This window comes from Peromyscus maniculatus, chromosome 3 (assembly GCF_049852395.1).
Source record: "Peromyscus maniculatus bairdii isolate BWxNUB_F1_BW_parent chromosome 3, HU_Pman_BW_mat_3.1, whole genome shotgun sequence".
NCBI lineage: Eukaryota > Metazoa > Chordata > Mammalia > Rodentia > Cricetidae > Peromyscus > Peromyscus maniculatus.
Window position 1 is genome coordinate 137,632,327 of NC_134854.1, and position 17,653 is coordinate 137,649,979.

Consider the following 17,653-nt stretch of genomic DNA (forward strand, 5'->3'; position numbering starts at 1 on the left):
ACTGATCTTGAAAAGGCAGTTGATAAAAATCAAAATTGATGGAGATACATGCTTTAGGGGGCCAGGCTTTCCCATATCAATGAATGTTAATAATATAGGCCACTGTATTTTTATCATGCTAGAAACCGAATTACAAGAGAAATTCAGATGTTAGATATTACATGCAAAGAAAAGTTAATATAGTTTAGGTAGGATGTCTTTGGTCCAAAGGCATAGGAACATAAGTGTTTAGTTGAGCCCTACAAAGTGATTAGACAGGTTAGGCTCTTTTTCAAATATTACAAAAGTTAACTTTTGAAGAAAAGGGGGAAAAAGAGGTTTTCAGTTGCTTTATTCTCTTGAGACTTTTAATTTACTATGATGCCATGTTTCTCCTCTCTTAAGACTTTTAATTTTACTATGCGGCCTCATTTCTCCACATGAAAGGGTCTTTTCTGCTGTCACCTTGTTATCAGTCATATGCAGAAAGGACATAAATAATGCTGACTTATACAATGAATACAGTATAGAGAATTCCTGTTAAATTTTTAAATAATTATAGGCATTCTATTATGTACCTTAGCATCATGACCTAAAAGGACCTTGATTATTCTTCTGATGCAGGAAGGTAACTTGACCTGTGTGTTTGAGGCCAGGCTGGAAAACATATGGAGATTCTGAATGTGTGTGTGTGTGTGTGTGTGTGTGTGTGTGTGTGTGTGTGTGTTTGTGTGTAGTGTGTGTGTATGTGTGTGTGTGTGTGTGTATGTGTATGTGTGTATGTGAATGTGTGTATACTCATATATCCACTGGAGCTGTTGGCCACAAATTAACATCATTTCACTGAGTTATTTTTCTTTAAAACCATATAATATAGTTTTAATATATTAATTGCCTTAAAATTTTACTTACTAAAAATATGAATGAAATTACTGTTTTTAGTGAAAGAATGGGTTGTGCCCGTGAACAAAATGGCATAAATATACTGGACACTAGCCTTCCTTGCTCTCTTCCTCTGTGAGTATCAGGCTCGCAGGGATGGTGTGTAGGATCAGGATTGTTTCTTCTCAAAGCCTGTATTCCATTAGGCACATCGTTCCTCCCCAGCTGTCTCCTTGTGATGTGAAGAAACCCTGAGTTGATGCCACTTGAAGATAAGGTTTTGAACCAGATTCAGTTGAGCTAGGAAAAAGGCAGTTGTTCTGGATAAAAGGACAGAAGAGAGTTAGTTGGGCAGTCAGTCTGCCTGTCACTTGGAGGCATCACCCGGAAATTGTAGTCCTGTCAGGACAAGAAAAATAAAGGATGCTTTTACCCATTTATTAGGCTCCAACCTCCTTGAATGACATATGAGAAAGAAATGTGGTAAGCAACTGTTATCTCATCATCCCCGTCATCAACAAAAACAATCCTACTATCTTTGAATGCCAAGCAGAGGCATTGTGCTAGGCTCTGGAGGGCAAAGAGCTGTCAGTTCTCAAGTTTCTCCCAAACTTTTAGGAGCTAGCATAAGTATTAGCAGTACTGATAAAATTGAATAAAGCAACTTTTAAATGAGAATATTAAAAAAATACTATTCCATAACAATACAAACATGTTATTTTATATAAAAGAAACCAAAGAAATTCTAAAAATCTAAATTCAGTCTGCAAGATCAATTCTAAATTGTTAAATATTAAATTATTAGTTCTATATCATGGAAAGATTTTACATAAATCACTCTAACACTGAACAATGCTAAAAATATTAATATTATAATTTTACTAATGAATTTTTGGTCTTTTGATATTAAATTATTCACAACTTTTTTATGGGTCTAATTACCTTTGAAATGTACAAAAATTTAGGTGGTTTTTTTTTTGACAAATAGGAGATTCCATAATTAACACTCAAGATTTAAATATTAAAGAGTAGCCTTCTCACCAAGCATTATAGTACACTCCTGAAATCCTAGCACTTGGGAAGTAGAGGCACGGTGATTAGGAGTTCAAAATCATCCTCAGCTACAAAGTGAGTCTGAGGCCCGTTTGTCTTTAAAAACAAAAAAATAAAACACTTTATTTTTAAAAATAGCAAAGTTTTCAAATAGCAAACTACCAGTGTGTTTTCAGGTATCATGAACAGAGATAGAATTAAATTGGCTTTCTGTGCTCACTTTGGCAACATGTGCATTAAAAATAGGCTTTCCATCTTCTTTGTTGTATAATTCACTATCTACATTCTTCCAAGAATGTAATATTGAATCCACAACCAAATCCACACTCCTTGTGTTTCCAAAATCCAAGGCAAGATGCTCATCTACTCCATACTATACAGAAAGCTCTACATTTCTCTACACAAGTCAAGTCCTCTCTGGTGCCATCTGGTCTTTTTCTTGTCTGTAAAATTACCCTTCCAAGCAGCTTTCCACTGGATCAGTGCTGATCATCTTCTCCGCTGAGGTGCAAAATTCTGATAACACATTGGTAATGTTATGATGTTAATGCTGCCAGCTCTTTTTTTAATCTCACCATCAATTTCAAGAGTAGGGCACTAGGATTATTAAGACTAAAGATTAAAGACAAAGACATTCGCCGGGCTGTGGTGGCGTATGCCTTTAATCCCAGCACTCGGGAGGCAGAGGCAGGCAGGTATCTGTGAGTTCGAGGCCAGCCTGGTCTACAGAGCGAGATCCAGGATAGGCAACAAAACTACACAGAGAAACCCTGTCTTAAAAAACCACACACACACACAAAAAAAAGAAAAAGACATTCACCTACATGTCAGAATCCTTATGACATTATTAATTTTCTAATGATTAGTATTGCCCCCTGATAATAACAACTTTACTAAAGCAAATATATTTCCTATATGGATGTATGCTACTTTACCTTCAAAGTTAAATAAAATAAATGATCACTGTTTTGGGTTTGTTTGGATAATTCTGGGAAATATAATTAAATGTGAACCCACTGAAGCTAAAAACTGTAGTTTATTAATGTGTCTGTTGGGGGTGTCTAGAGTATACTCTAATGTAGTAATACTTAATGAGTGGACTGATGATGAAACTGATAGAAAATAAAATTTGTAAGTCTTTCCAGTATTTAAGAACAAAACAGATGGACAACTATACAAAAATTCAACTTCTGAATGTTCATGGGAGCAAATTATTTTTTAAGTGACCTAGCACTACAGTATGGTAGGACAGCAGATTGAAATAAACACCAGCTATCTTAAACAAGCCCCACTGTGTAACTCTTGTTAGTAGCTTGGGTGTTTTGCATGTTGCATGATTCAAATGTGCCATCAAATATGAAAGCAGCATTTATTGAACCTGTTCTGTGCCAGGCTCTATATTTATTTAAACTGTGACTTTTGCTTATTGGCTGTTTTTGAAGTACATAAGAACACACCCATCTTGTTCATTAGCCATAGTACAAAGCTTAAGGTCTTCCATCTCTTATATTGTCAATAAATATTTGTTGAACAAATGAATGAAATACAACAAATTGAACAAATAAATGAATATAAATATAATCAAGAGGCTTTGGCTTTCAAGGAAAAAAGTAGACTATCTTAGGGCAAGACAGAATGACAAAACACAATCCTAGGAGTAGATATTACCAGAGTCAGGTACTGTAGAATAAGTAACTGCTAAAAGAATTGTGTGGTTGAATAACAAGCACACAGTAAGAACAGTAGAGTCTCTGAAAGCCTAGTTAACCAGTAGATACATAAGTTATAGTTTGTCTTGGGAAAGGGAGGAAAGGAAGGAGGAAGAGAGGGAGAAGGGAAGCAATAAGCAGAGTCCAAAATTTCATCCCTTGGAGGATGGTTGGAAAGACTAGGTCTGCGTGGTGCTCTGGGTAGGGCCCAGCCCAGATAACAACAGAGACTAAAACAGAACCTGAGAACCAGGTGAGACTGTTGACCTTAGAAACCAAACTGAGAAGATCCACACTGAGTCACACGAAATGAATGAGCTACATCAGCATTGAGGGAATGTGTGGACATGGGAAAGAAGGAATTGAGAGACCACCCCCCACTTTCACCATAGTCATTGGTATTGAAAACAGGATAACATAGGTGCTCATTAATATCCCCCTTAAGTCTCCTCTTCCTCTATCCTTATGGTGCCTAAGCATTGGAATCTAGTTCCAGTGCAGGCCTTGCTTCTCTTTTTAATTTAGAAGACACAGTTTATTACCCAGGGGCCTCCCTTTCTCATCTTATCTACACTCCTTCTAAAATGGTATCATTCTGCTATATATTATCATTTAAAACACCCATGTAATGTTAATAAATGTTCCCCTTTAGATGGTGGGGTACTGAGAATCAAACCCAGGGCCTACACATACCAAGCAAAAGCTATACCATTATGTTATACCTCTCCCCATCAACTATGTTTAAAAAAGTTAAATCAGGACCTGGGGACATGAATAAAGGAACTAAGTGACATGTTATCTTCATAGGAAATGAGGCTGAAGTTTACTTTCTAGACACAGATACCAGGGACATCACATAAGAGTATCGATAGATAGAATGGAACTCCAGTTTTTGTTCCATTCTGTGGAAACGTGTTTCTGTTTGTTTCTGTTCTTGACTTTAGTGATTGATTTTGACCTGTGAATTTTACCAAGAATTTTGGATTCCATCACATCCTTAAGTATTATGTCCTTGTGTCTGTATTCCATCTTATGTCTGATTACTTTGTAATTTAAGGAAGTTTCTAAGCATTGAGAAGAAAAGATCAATTCTTTTATTGAGAATTCAAGTTAAATGGAGATAAAAATAACCCTACACGGGGATCATTAGCCTCATCATTTGGACTACGGAGAAACTTGCTTTAACTTGAATTACTTTAGTAATGTTCTTGTGGGGAGAGTTAAATGATGTAATTGCCAACTTCTCACTTCACCATGTGCTATTTAGACGCAGTGAGCATTTTCCCATTGAGCTATTGCTTCATGTTGGACAGGGAAACTCTTGCTAGTCCCCTTGAAGAATGAATAGTTACTCAACAGAGATTAACTAGATACATGGTTATTCCATTTGGGGGATATCAGGATGAATATAACTCAGGGAATTATTGCCATCTGATATACTGCCCTATGTAGGGACTCTTTTAAAGTCTGCAAGTCACTGAATTCTATTAGGCCACTTATGTGACAAGGGCTGCTCCCACGTTAGCAGTTTGGCACGGCTAGTATCTTTTCTGCCAAAAAGGGCAAAGGCCTTAAGCAAGAAGCCAGCATTTTCCTGATTACAAAACTGACCACAATTCCTTGCCAACCTAACAGTGTAAAATTTTTTTCTTCTGGTAATGCATTATCCTCAGAGAGAGCTCCAATTTTTCCATTGTGACATAGCACTTATCATTTAACATCAACCATTGGAACATTGCTGCAGTTGCTATTGGTGTATAAACAAGTTTAAAACGAATACTTTGATATATAAAATTGAAACCTTACCAGGCCTTTATTCTGTCAACTGTTCAGTTTTATAAAATTTGTATAGCAGTAACATTTTTGACCTTTTGTAAACTTGTTGAATAAATCACCTTGAAATATATCATTCATTAGTATGTGGGTAGCAAAATTTATAATAAGAAAGTATATGTATTTTAATTCCAGAGTTTTCTTCAAACAATGTGATCAGGAGATTCAACCAAAGATGGATACTTAAGAAAAAATTTACCCAAATAAGTTTATCTGGTATTTTATAACTTAAAGATTAAAGTTTTCCTTTTAAAAAGCCATTGATGTATATTTTACTACAATTTTAAAAGCAATCAAATATTGAATGATCTCTGCTCTGATAATTGCAAATACTGTACAATTCACACCCCTCACAAGACACTGAACGTGTGGGTCACTGGCGAGACAATGTAGCAACGTTTTCCTTGTAATGTACCAAGTCTTGCCAAAGCAGCAGACAACATTATGACACACCATTTTGTCACAGCTGGCTCTAGCTCAGGACATTGCCAGCCAATTCAGGCCTGATCCTTTCTCTGTTTATTCCCACCTCTCCCAAATATTTGAAAACTGGTGTCTTGACTCATTAGCATATTCATAAGCTGTATGACCACAAGCCTTTTTCCTTTAACAAACTGATCTTTTGCAAGACATGGACAAAACACTAGTGTGAATTACACCAAATCTCTGTTTTATGCTGTTATGGGTGAAACTCTGGGAGACTCTGCTGTTGACCCAGAGCATGGTGCCTTTGCTGATGCACTGCCTGTGAGTACTTCTCAAGGTAAAGTCCACTCCTGATATTACTGCTGGGGATGCTTCGGGTGCTCATGTGTGGGTGAAATTGCGTGTCTGTTTTCCACATGTCCATTACAGTATTTAATCCTTTGATCACTTCTATGGTGGTCACTTATAAATGTATTCAGAACCTTCAGCATAGAACCCTAACCTAATCCATAGTTTATCTCTGTGCATGGCTTCTATCTCCTGAATTATAAGTGTTGTAGGTATTTTGATATCCCAAACCAGACCTGTTCATTTTTATTTCCTGCATTTGCGTACATATCCCAAAAATATGACCGAGCATTTTAGAACACTTGAAGAATCAGTTTCCCCTCTTTTATTGTGTTAAATATCTTTCATAGCAGTTTTTTTGTTTGGTTTTGGTTTTGATTTTTGTTTTTTTTCGAGACAGGGTTTCTCTTTGTAGCTTTGGTGCCTGTCCTGGATCTCCCTCTGTAGACCTTGAACTCAAAGAGATCCGCTTAGCTCTGCCTCCTGAGTGCTGGGATTAAGGGCGTGCACCACCGTCTCCTGGTTCATAGCAGTTTTTATCTCTCTTGTAGAATTTTTATTTTTCTTCAAGTATTTTCTTATTGTACTTTGAAATCTACATCTTCTTTCTCACAAAGAATTTCAAGCTCCTAGAGCATAGGAACATGTTAGATTCTTTTTTTAGAATTTCTAGGATACTCTAGGATAATTAAAGAATATCTGTTCTAAGCCTCTCACTTTATACACAAGAAAAATGAGGTCCCCTTATTAAGGCTAGATACGTGCTGAATGAATAGTTTACCATTACTTTTATTCAGATTTGTTGTACGGAACAAAATTCTCCTTTTCCAACATTTTTTCTTGTTTATTGCAAAATGTTATGTTCTCTACTTCTATAGCTCCTTCTACTGGAGTTTCTTAAGCACAGCTTCTATTTTGTATCATTTTTTATTTGTTCTAGTGTTTCTGTTTTATTTTTCTCATCTCATAGATTGAATATAAAATATGTAGTTTGAGTAGGGTGACCTGTGTTTTACAATGGAAATGTGAAAGCATTAAAATGAAGTGCTTTGTTGATTAAAATGAATAGCTCTGTCTTTTAACTTTTCTGGAAGTCTAAAATTTGAACATGTTTGTCACAATTTTAAAAACATCAGTTTTTAAAATGAAAAAAGAAACATTACCTGAAATTTTATTCTGCTTTTGTTTTTAATGTATGATGCTAAGAATCCAGTTCAGGACTGAGTGCACTGTCTATCTCTGATCTGATCCCCAGTTCTGTCATTGACTCAGTGTATATTTTTATCATCTGAGTTTCTCATACAGGAGTTTAGTTGCATTATTCTATAAAATATCCTATTTTTCGCTGGGCAGTGGTGGCATACGCCTTTAATCCCAGCACTTGGGAGGCAGAGGCAGGCGGATCTCTGTGAGTTCGAGGCCAACCTGGGCTACCAAGTGAGTTCCAGGAAAGGCGCAAAGCTACACAGAGAAACCCTGTCTCGAAAAAACAATATATACATACATACATATATATATATATATATATATATATATATATATATATATATATCCTATTTTTCTGTAAGCCACAAAAGTGATTATTATCCATATTAGTTTTGGCCTGCCTCAGGGCAGAATACTCTGGCTACATTATGAAGTAGTTCTTGATTCCAACTTTGATAGTTTTGTCTCTTTGAAAAGAGCTTGTCTAGAATATAGCACAATTAATACTTTAGGTTGACTACAGAGCAAGTATTGATTATGGTAAGGGATGGTTAGGTGATCCAATGTTTTTATTCTGTACCAATTTCTTATTTTTATGCCATGACTTTGTCCTAAATGTAATTTCTCTGAGTCTGAAATATCTCTAGTATACTAACCCAAGACTTTCTTTCTTCATCAAAATGGTACAAAATAGAATTATTTGCCAGGTGTGATGCTATGGCTTGTAGTCTCAAATACTTGGGAGACTGGGCTGAAAGTATTTATCAAGAACAAGAGTTGGGGCTAGGCTGGGTAACATAGTGTCTGGTATTTTTTAAGTTATTAAAATATTAATTTGAGCTACTAAAGTCCAACAACCTGTTTGTTACTTCTATTGTGTTTTGTGGTTGACCAGTAAATATTTATTCCACTCCTGCTAAAACAACAGATAGACTTGGAAATAAATCAATTGTACAGTCATCATTAGCTATCCAAGCCGAGCACTGATGAAGTACTGTAGAGATTCTATCTCTAGCCTAGCCCATCAGCTTAGGTGTTCATTCTTCCACATCTGAGGCCAAGTAGATTGGGGGGTAGTACCACAGCTGGGCACTGCTACTGAAGTAAAGAAAATAACCCACAGGTTTAGTTTTGGTCTTAGCGATGCAGCTGCATTGGTCCTATCTGTGAAGTTAAAGTCTCTCATTTAGCCACTCTGCCCAAAGAGAACATCTATACATTTTGTTCCTAGGCTCCATGAGCACTGTGTCCCTCACTCCTTTTCTTTTTCATCAAGAGTTCTGTAGGCAACCCCAAGTAACCTCTCACTGGCTCTGACTTCCCCTAATCAAAGTTGGCACAGTGGAAGGGACGCTTCCTCAGACTCATGCTCAATATGCCTCCCGCTCTGAGTGCCAGACTCAGTCCTGTGTGGATTCTATAATTTCGGCTGTTGCACCAGAGCCTGAAGGATGATGACACTTGTCCTCTGGATCTGATTGAGCAATGGAAATGCGCCTTAGAGACATGACAAATGCTGCAATAGAGCCCTTCGAAACCAGAGTCCCACAGAGATGGGAGCAGTGTTGATTACATACTTCTGTGGGGAATGTTTAAACTGTCCAAGGGGCTCTGGGCAATGGTATGTAGAAACTGAAGTGCTCACCTGGCCAGAAGGTTAAAGGGACCAAAATGTAAGGAACAGACCCGTTTTACCTACATACAAATTTTGTGAATGGAGCTGGTCATTCTCCTTTTTCCTTGTAGGCCTTCTGTGTCCCCATATTTTAAGAGGGTTACTGTGAAGATTAAATAGCATAGTTTGTGAAGGCAGATCTAAAGCCCTCTGTGAAGTTTATTGTTTTATTTTATTTTTTTTTTTAAATTTATTTATTTATTATGTATACAGTGTTCTGTCTGCATATACACCTGCAGGTCAGAAGAGGGCACCAGATCTCATTATAGATGGTTGTGAGCCACCATGTGGTTGCTGGGAATTGAACTCATGACCTCTGGAAGAACAGCCAGTGCTCTTAACCTCTGAGCCATCTCTCCAGCCCCAAGTTTATTGTTTTAATCTTGTCATAGTTGTTACTGGAAGATCAAATAGAAGACTCTGAGAGTGGAGTGTCTTATTTTTAAGCAGTTTAAAGAACATGGAAAGCAAAACCAGAATCATCTTCTTTGCACTAAAATAAGTAGCAGTTATTTGAACAAAAGGGGGCCTCTTGGAAAGCAGCTATGCTCACTGCTCTACTACCAATGCTTAAAGGGGGCATCTTTGTGAATCCCCCCATGAGTGTTTTAAGAAGGAAATAATCAAACTCGAAGAAAACAGCTCTATAGCTCATATTAAAAAAAACAACAACAACAACAACAAAAACTTTACAGTCCTGGAGATGGAGCCCAGGAGCTTGGGTATGCCAAGCAAGTAAGTGCTCTACCACTGAGCTTCATCTCCAGCCCTGGGTTGCTTTGTTTTGTTGTGTTTAAGATGGGGAAATTACTTCCCACGGCATTAACATTCATCTCCAAAGAAACCAAACTGCCCAAAATTGAAATTATTCTCTGAGTTTAAATAGAAGCAGTAACTGTTCTTTTTTTCCCCCCTTGGAGACATTTTTTTAAAAAAAGCCTTTCTAGGTTCCAATCATCTTTATTTGTTGAAGTGAAAGCCCAGAAAAGATTTGAATTATTGATACAACTCTTAGTTTCATAATCTCCCATGCTATTAGAAATTCAGAGAGCTGTAAATGTGGCCCTGGGGGGGGGGGAGTCCTTGCCTAGCATGCATAAAAACCCTGGTTCCATCCCCAGCAGTGAAGAAGGAAAAACAATTCAAGACATTTTAGGAGAATTTTATAGTTGTTGGTATTAACTTTTTCCTTAGAATAGCTCTAGTTCTGTCTGTATTTCTGATTTAACTGTTTTGAACTTCTTTCTTAAACTCCAAGACTTGAATTAGGTTGATTTCTAGACTCGATTATCTTTCCAAAATGGTCAGTTCTCTTTTATTCTCCCCAAAATTGTGAAATTAAAGCATATGAAAATCATGAAAGAAATGTCACTTACAAGAAAACACAGGGTTTTTTTTAAGACAGGGTCTTGCTATCAAACCTTAGACCCACACTCTGCCTCCTTCTCCTTAGTGCTGGGATCACAGGCAGGCCCACCTCAGCTGGCTGACTTTTGTTAATCACATTATAGTTGGTTTCGAAAGCAACCTAAGAGCAGTTATTCTTTCAAAGTGCTAAAATTTGAGTATAAAATATGTAGAATAAAATATGATCCCTTAAACAAAAAAAATGCAATCATAGCTCTGATATTGCTAGATCATTGTGTCTGTGAGTACACTCCCTTAATTATACCTTTACCCTGAAGAAGTAATGCTGGAGAAATTCTAAAATCATAGTATATTGTTAAGTATACATTTTTTGTCTCAGAGAAAATCTGGGCTGAGTAAATTTATTCACTTCTGTGGGGAACCAGAACTGACCCACAGTTTGGTTTCATTATTTTAGTTTCTTTGGACACGCCAGAGTGGCATAGAAGTTAGTGTCCTTCTACTGTCCTTCCTGTCCTTCTACTGGTGCTGAGTATTTACAAAAATATATTTGATAGTGTGTTGGAATCCTTTGACTAGAATCTGCTTTCTGTACATTCCTACTGGGCTACTCTTTCCTTTGTATGCATAGTTTTGCACCTGTAGCTAATTTACAGACATAGAAACTGCATGTGCAACTGACAGCAGCTGCAATCCCACTCTTACAAGCCCAGAACTGAGGTCACATGGCTATTTGAACACACAGTGCTTTAGACCCATGTAATTTTTATTTGAATAAGAGATTGCCAACACAAGATTAAGGTTCCCACATGTGGAAAGTGCCATGTGTGGTTAACACCATAAAGTGGATTTAAACAGTCAACTATCAGTTACATGTGAGTTAACTCTCCTTAGTCTGTGCCAGGTTTCCTGTGTGGCCTTCCAGCTGGTCTCCTGGGTAGAAACTCTTAGTCCACACTAGACTTGCAGATGAACAGCCCTAAGGCTGTCTCCAGCAGTCTTAACTGTTACTGAGTGTCTGCTGCTTGCAAGGCATCATAGTGTTGTGAAGTTCACACCTTTACCTGGCTTTCGCTGCTTTTTGGTAACTTGGCTCCAGTTCATATATTTTACCTTCCTTCCCACCATATCCTAGGAAGGGACCTGTCCAGCTCTCTTCAGACTAATCTCATTTTGCAAGAATACGCCCACATTCCCTCTTGCCTCCAAGTTTAGTATGTCCTTAAATGCCTTTCCCAGTTGTCCACCTTTTCAAGTTCTCCCTGTCTTTCAAGGTCAGGTTCAAGGAAGCTTTCTCTGAAAAGTCACATCTAAGGGTTCTTGTCTCCTCCAGTCTGACAATGTGCTCTCTCCTCTGCCTCCTAGGTTGCCAAAGCTTGATCCAATCTACTGTCTCTAAACTAGAGAGTGGTCTCTTGACAAGTTTCATTTGTTTGTTTGTTTAATACCCTTCATCCCAATATTGTTCTCCACCCACCTCCTATCCATCATGTTAAAAAGTTGGTCCTGTCCCTAACTTAACACCCTTTAGTGACTTCCAAATCACAGATAATAAACAAAATCCCAAATTGGCCAAGAATTGCCTATCCCACCCCAGGAGACGGCTACAGTTCCTTTCTTCTCCTCTCCATCTCCCCTTGGCTCTCCTATAGCATCACTAGTATTCTCTAGCTCCCCAATATTCTATGCATTGTTCTGGTGTCTCTCCCCAGGCTCCTATTCTATCTTCCATGAGTACTTTTCCTCTGACATACCCTTTACTATTTCTCTTAGCCCCTTTACTCTTAGTCTTTGCTCAGATCTTACCTCCAGTAAGAATAGCCTTTTCCACCCTGTCCTTCCCACTGCCTTTCTCCTCTTCTGTTCTCCAGTTTCCTATTTCTAAAGCATTTGTCATCTTCTACACCATATAGCTCATTGTGTTTATAGCTTATAGTCTGCTTTGTACCTCTATATTACAGCATTAGCACCGGGAGGCAGAGATCTTGGTCAGGTTGCTCATCCACATAACACATATACATAAAATTTTTGTAAATAAATATTTTTAATCTACATAATTTTCCCTTTCATAAAATACTTGAAATTATATATTAAATATCCCTTTCAGATTAGCTTTTTTCCCTAAATGATAGAAACTTCTTCCCTGTTCTCTCATGACTTGATAACTCATTTTTTTCAGAACTACATACTCCATTGTCTGGCTGTGTTATGGTTTATTCACTCATATGCTGAAGGGTTCCTTTGTTACTTACAAACTTTGGCAATCATAAAATTGTAATAAGCATCTGTGTGCCATTTTTTGTGTGGACCTAAGTTTTCAGTCTGTTAGGAATGTGGCTGCTGAATTGTATGGGAGGACCATGTTTAGTTCTAGAAGAACTGCTTCACTGTCCTCCAAAGTCACAGGCCCTTTTGCTTTCCTCCTGATAAGGAGAGGGTATTCCTGTTGCCCTACAGCCTCGACAGCTTCTGGTGTTGTCAGTGTTTGAAGGTGTGGCCCTGCTAATCAGTGTGCAATAGCATCTTGTTGTTTTCATTAGCAATTCCTAATGACTTATGATGTTGAAGATCAAGTCTTGTTCATTTTCTTAAGTTTTAAGAATTCTTTGTGGCCGGGTGGTGGTGGTGCACAGCTTTAATCCCAGCACTCAGGAGGCAGAGGCAGGTAGGTGGATCTCTGTGAGTTTGAGGCCAGCCTAGTCTACAGAGCAGTTCTAGGACAGCCAGGGAAGTTACACAGAGAAACCCTGTCTCAAAAAAGAAAAAAAAATTTAAAAAGTTATTTGTGTATTTTGAAGAAGACCTTTATTATATGTGTTTTTTACAACTATTTTTCTTGACAGTTTTGTACAGAGCCTATAACTTAAATTTTAATAAAGTTCAGTTTATCTCTCCTGGACCATACCTTTCATGTTGTATCTAAAGAAATCATCACCACCACACTCACCTCGGTTTTCTCCTATGTTATCAATGAGAAATTTTATGCATAGTTAGAATAAATAGTATATAGAAGTTTTGTTTTTTGAGAGTCTCTCTGTGCAGCCCTGAATGTCCTAGAACTCTCTATGTAGACCTGACTGGCCTCAAACTCAAAGATCTGCCTCCCAAGTGCTGAGATTAAAGTTATGTGATACTACAACCTCTGTTCAGTTTCTTAACATTTTGTTGGAGATTTTTGTGTCTATATTCATGACCAAGTTAGTTTGCAGGGTTTCATCCCTTGCAATGACTTTATCTTGTTTTGATATTAGGATAATGTTGGCCTTATAGCATCAAGAATTATTACATCTGTTTCTAGTGGCAAAAAATTAGTATGATTTCTGCCTTGAATGACTGATAGAACTGACCAGTGAATGCACCTTGGCCATCTATTTTATAAGGTTATTAATTAATTATTCAGTTTATTTAACATATAGGCCTATTCAATTGTTTATTTCTTCTTGGGTACATTTTGGCCAACTGTGTTTTGAGAAATGAACACAAGAAACAGGCTCACTTCATCTAGGTTATTGACTCTATACCATAAAATTGTTCATAATATTCCTTTATAAACTGTGTGTGTGTGTGTGTGTGTGTGTGTGTGTGTGTGTGTGTGTGTGTGTGTTATATTGTTTATGTGTGCTAAAGATTGAGCCAGGACCTTATACATACCAAGAACATTCTTCTTTTCTTTTTTTCTTATTTTAAACGATTTATTCATTTTTACTTTATGTGCATTGGTATTTTGCCTGCATGTATGTCTATGCAAGGGTGTTGGATCCCCAGAATTAGAGTTACAGACAGTTGTGAGCTGCCATGTGAGTGCTGAGAATTGAACTTGGGTTCTCTGGAAGAGCTCTTAACCACTGAGCCCTCCCTCTAGCCCTTTCTCTAGAACACCCTCTACCATTGAGCTACACTCCAGTCTTTTTATTATCTTTTTATTGTCCCTGGGACCTATAATAGTGTGCCCTCATTCAGTTATGAATGAGTAGAATTCTTTACTTGATGCCAGTGTATACTGGACAAATTAGTAATTTCAATTCAACCACACTAGCTATCAGCAGTTAGTCTTAGTCTCGGTTAAATTATTACTAGAGTCTCTCTTTGGAAAAAAAGAAAATTTAACAGAAAAACCATAAGCCATGCTTGAGCTAGTTTTACCACAGTAGGAAAGGATATGAATCTGTAGGTAAGGAAGCAGAAGAGATGGTCAGTATGATCTGGTCCTCTCTCCTTTCTCCAAATGCCTCTTGACAGGCTTAAGCAAGCTACCTAAACAGCCTGTGTCCCATTCAGTAAAAACTGAACTTCTAGAGATAAAACATGAGTGTGTTTTTCCTTATAAAGTCTAAGGCTAAGGCTGCAGTTTCTCTGAGACTTTGTTGATCTGAATTTAAGCATTTGCCATGAGCCTTTTGGCTTATTATAAAGAAATGTGCAAATAGAGATATGTATTAGATACTTCATCTTCTGCCAAATCCACCAGTGGAAAATCAAGTCAGAGAAACACTGGGTTTGGTTTTTAATATAGTCCTAAGTAGACAGCAGAGTGAAAATATGTTTTCTTATATTGAATAAACAAATGGCACAACACAGAATTCCTTTCTAAACCTTTCTGTAGTCAGAGAAGCCACAACTGAATTTAAATTCCTGCTGTAATATCAATTAACTGTGTAACATTATGCAATTTATTTAACTCTAAGTATTTTTCTTTTGTTTTGTGTTTTTCAAGACAGTGTTTCTCTGTGTAGTTTTGGTGCCTGTCCTGGATCTCACTCTGTAGACCAGGCTGGCCTCGAACTCACAGAGATCCGCCTGGCTCTGCCTCCTGAGTACCTGGATTAAAGGTGTGTGCCACCACCATCCGGCAACTCTAAGTATTTTTAACACTTTTAAGTGGTATTAATTACATATGTCTTCCTAGACCATTTTATATAAAAATTATATTTTATGTATAATATACACAAAAGTACATGCAAGATGGGCATAAGATATAATACCTGCTGCTTAAGTGATTAAAAAATTGTTAGCTATCATTCTTAAATATGCTTCTATGAATGAAGTTCAGAGTCATTTTCCTGTCGTAATAAATAAAGGCCCATGACAATAATCAAGGATAAGAAGAAAATTGACATGGGGGCTGAGGAAATGGCTCAGTTGGTAAAAGTGTTTACCTAGAAGACACGAGAACCTGAGCTCAATCCCAGGGCCCATAGTTTTAAAAAGCAGGCACACATTTGTAATCCTAGTGCTGAGAGGGCCAGACAGACCCCTGTGGCCCAGTGGCCAGTGACCCTAACCTAATAAGTGAGCTCCAGACTAGTGAGAGAAGCTGTCTCAAAACTAGGGTGAGTGATGGGCCTCAAGGTGAAACCCAACATTTTCCTCTGGCTTCAACACATAATCAGGCTCTAGAACACATGTGTACTTGTGAGCATGGGTGCACACACACAGATACCCACAATTTTTTAAAGTAAATAAATAGAATTTTATTTTGTAAGTGTGTTACTCAGAAGGAGAGCCATCTTTTGGTCAAATATCTTTTTTTTTTCTTTTATTTCAGTATATCTTTTCTACTTTTCTATATTATTACCCAAACATTTCTTTATAACAACACAAAGTACACACAAAGAATAGATTTACTCCCACTTATTAGGTGAAATCATGGGAAAATATTACAGTTAAAAGGTATTTAAGAAGTTGGGGTAGCTGGGCAGTGGTGGCGCACGCCTTTAATCCCAGTTCTCGGAAAGCAGAGCCAGGCGGATCTCTGTGAGTTTGAGGCCAGAAGGGCTACAGTGTGGGTTCCAGGAAAGGCACCAAAACTACACAGAGAAACACTGTCTCAAAAAAACACTCAAAAAAACAAAAAAACAAAAAACAAAAAAAAAAAACACACGAAGGAGGAGGAGGAGAAATTGGGGTATAGTTCAGTTGTAGAGTTAAAAATAAAGGATATCCAACTTAATTTTTAATATAATCAAATGAATACACCTTTTTTAAAAAAGAAATCAGATGGTATAAAGACTTTAATTTAAAAAAAAAAAAAGAAATCCCCAGTGCCACCATAATTCTGTTTCAAAGTTACTGATATTTAACCCCAGAACTCCCTTCTGGCATTCACCTCCATGTCTTGAGAATCACATGCGTGGCTGCTACTTTGTGTACTGTGTTCACCAACTGTTGACCTCTAACTGCAGAGTGTAAGCTTTCAGCCCTTTTACTACCACGCTGCCTTTCCCCACTACTCTTCTTTCTCCTCTCACCTCCACCCTGTAGTTTCCTGTAATTTGGGGTTAAGTCAGTTGTCCATGATTACACTGTAATAACTTTGGAAGGAATATTTAAAAGCTCCATCAGTAGACTGTGGTTTCATAAACAGTTGTCCTCCAAACAGTAAACTGTCCTACTGCATGGTCCTTTCCCTGAGTGTAAATCATGAGTTTAAGTCTTGCAGTCAACATGTTCAACCTTGTCTAACCTAGACTTCCTAAATTTACTTGACTACCTGGTACTTTTCTGTGTAATGATTTTTAAAGGAACATCATTAGCATATGTATAATACAGTTGGGGAGATGCCAGATAAGAAAGACTTTCCCTGACACAAAGGAGCAATTAAGCACTGGAGTGAGTAATTTTGAGAAGCCAAGTACTCTCTTACCAGAGGTCTTTAAAACAGGACATCTGTTTTATCCATAGTTCTATTTGAACAATAGCACTCTGCTGGTGTTTCTTCCTCTTCCTGTCCCCCAGAGGCTGCGTTGGAGGCTTTTAGCCCACCTTTTATATGACGGTAGGACTCTGGCTACTAATATGTACAAAAATTAAAACTATTGTTTATTTAGAACTTAATGAGTATCTGTCCCTATGCTAGGTGTTTTACATATATCTTATTAGTCTTTAGAATGGAACGAAGTAGCATTATTTTACAGATGGCAAAGTTAGCTATATAGAGATCATAAAACTAAGACCTCCAAGGCAGAATTTGAATCCAGGCATTAGACATAACAATGTTCTTTCCTTCTTTATTGTTAGTGTTCAGAACAACAACCTACAAAAGTAATAAATAAGATAGGATTATCTGTTTTATTATGTGAAAACTCAGACCACTGCAATGCTTAATCTATTAGATGAACCATTCCTTTAATTTTCCCATTCATTTGGAGGTTATTAGTTTTGTTAGTGTAGTGCA

At 37.4% G+C, this 17,653-nt stretch overlaps 1 protein-coding gene across 5 annotated transcripts in view; it reads left to right on the forward strand.

The window, feature by feature from the left end:
* The window catches only part of Pparg (peroxisome proliferator activated receptor gamma), a 131,871-nt gene that overhangs the window by 54,785 nt on the left and 59,433 nt on the right, over positions 1 to 17,653 (forward strand). Inside the window, exon 1 of one of the 5 annotated variants that reach the window (XM_006978523.4) lies at positions 6,052 to 6,219. The exons of the other annotated variants lie outside the window; for them this stretch is intronic. Coding sequence (XP_006978585.1) covers positions 6,138 to 6,219 — 82 coding nt within the window. The 5' untranslated portion in view covers positions 6,052 to 6,137. Of the gene's footprint in view, positions 1 to 6,051; positions 6,220 to 17,653 lie in introns of those variants that run through there. 5 annotated transcript variants of the gene reach the window in all.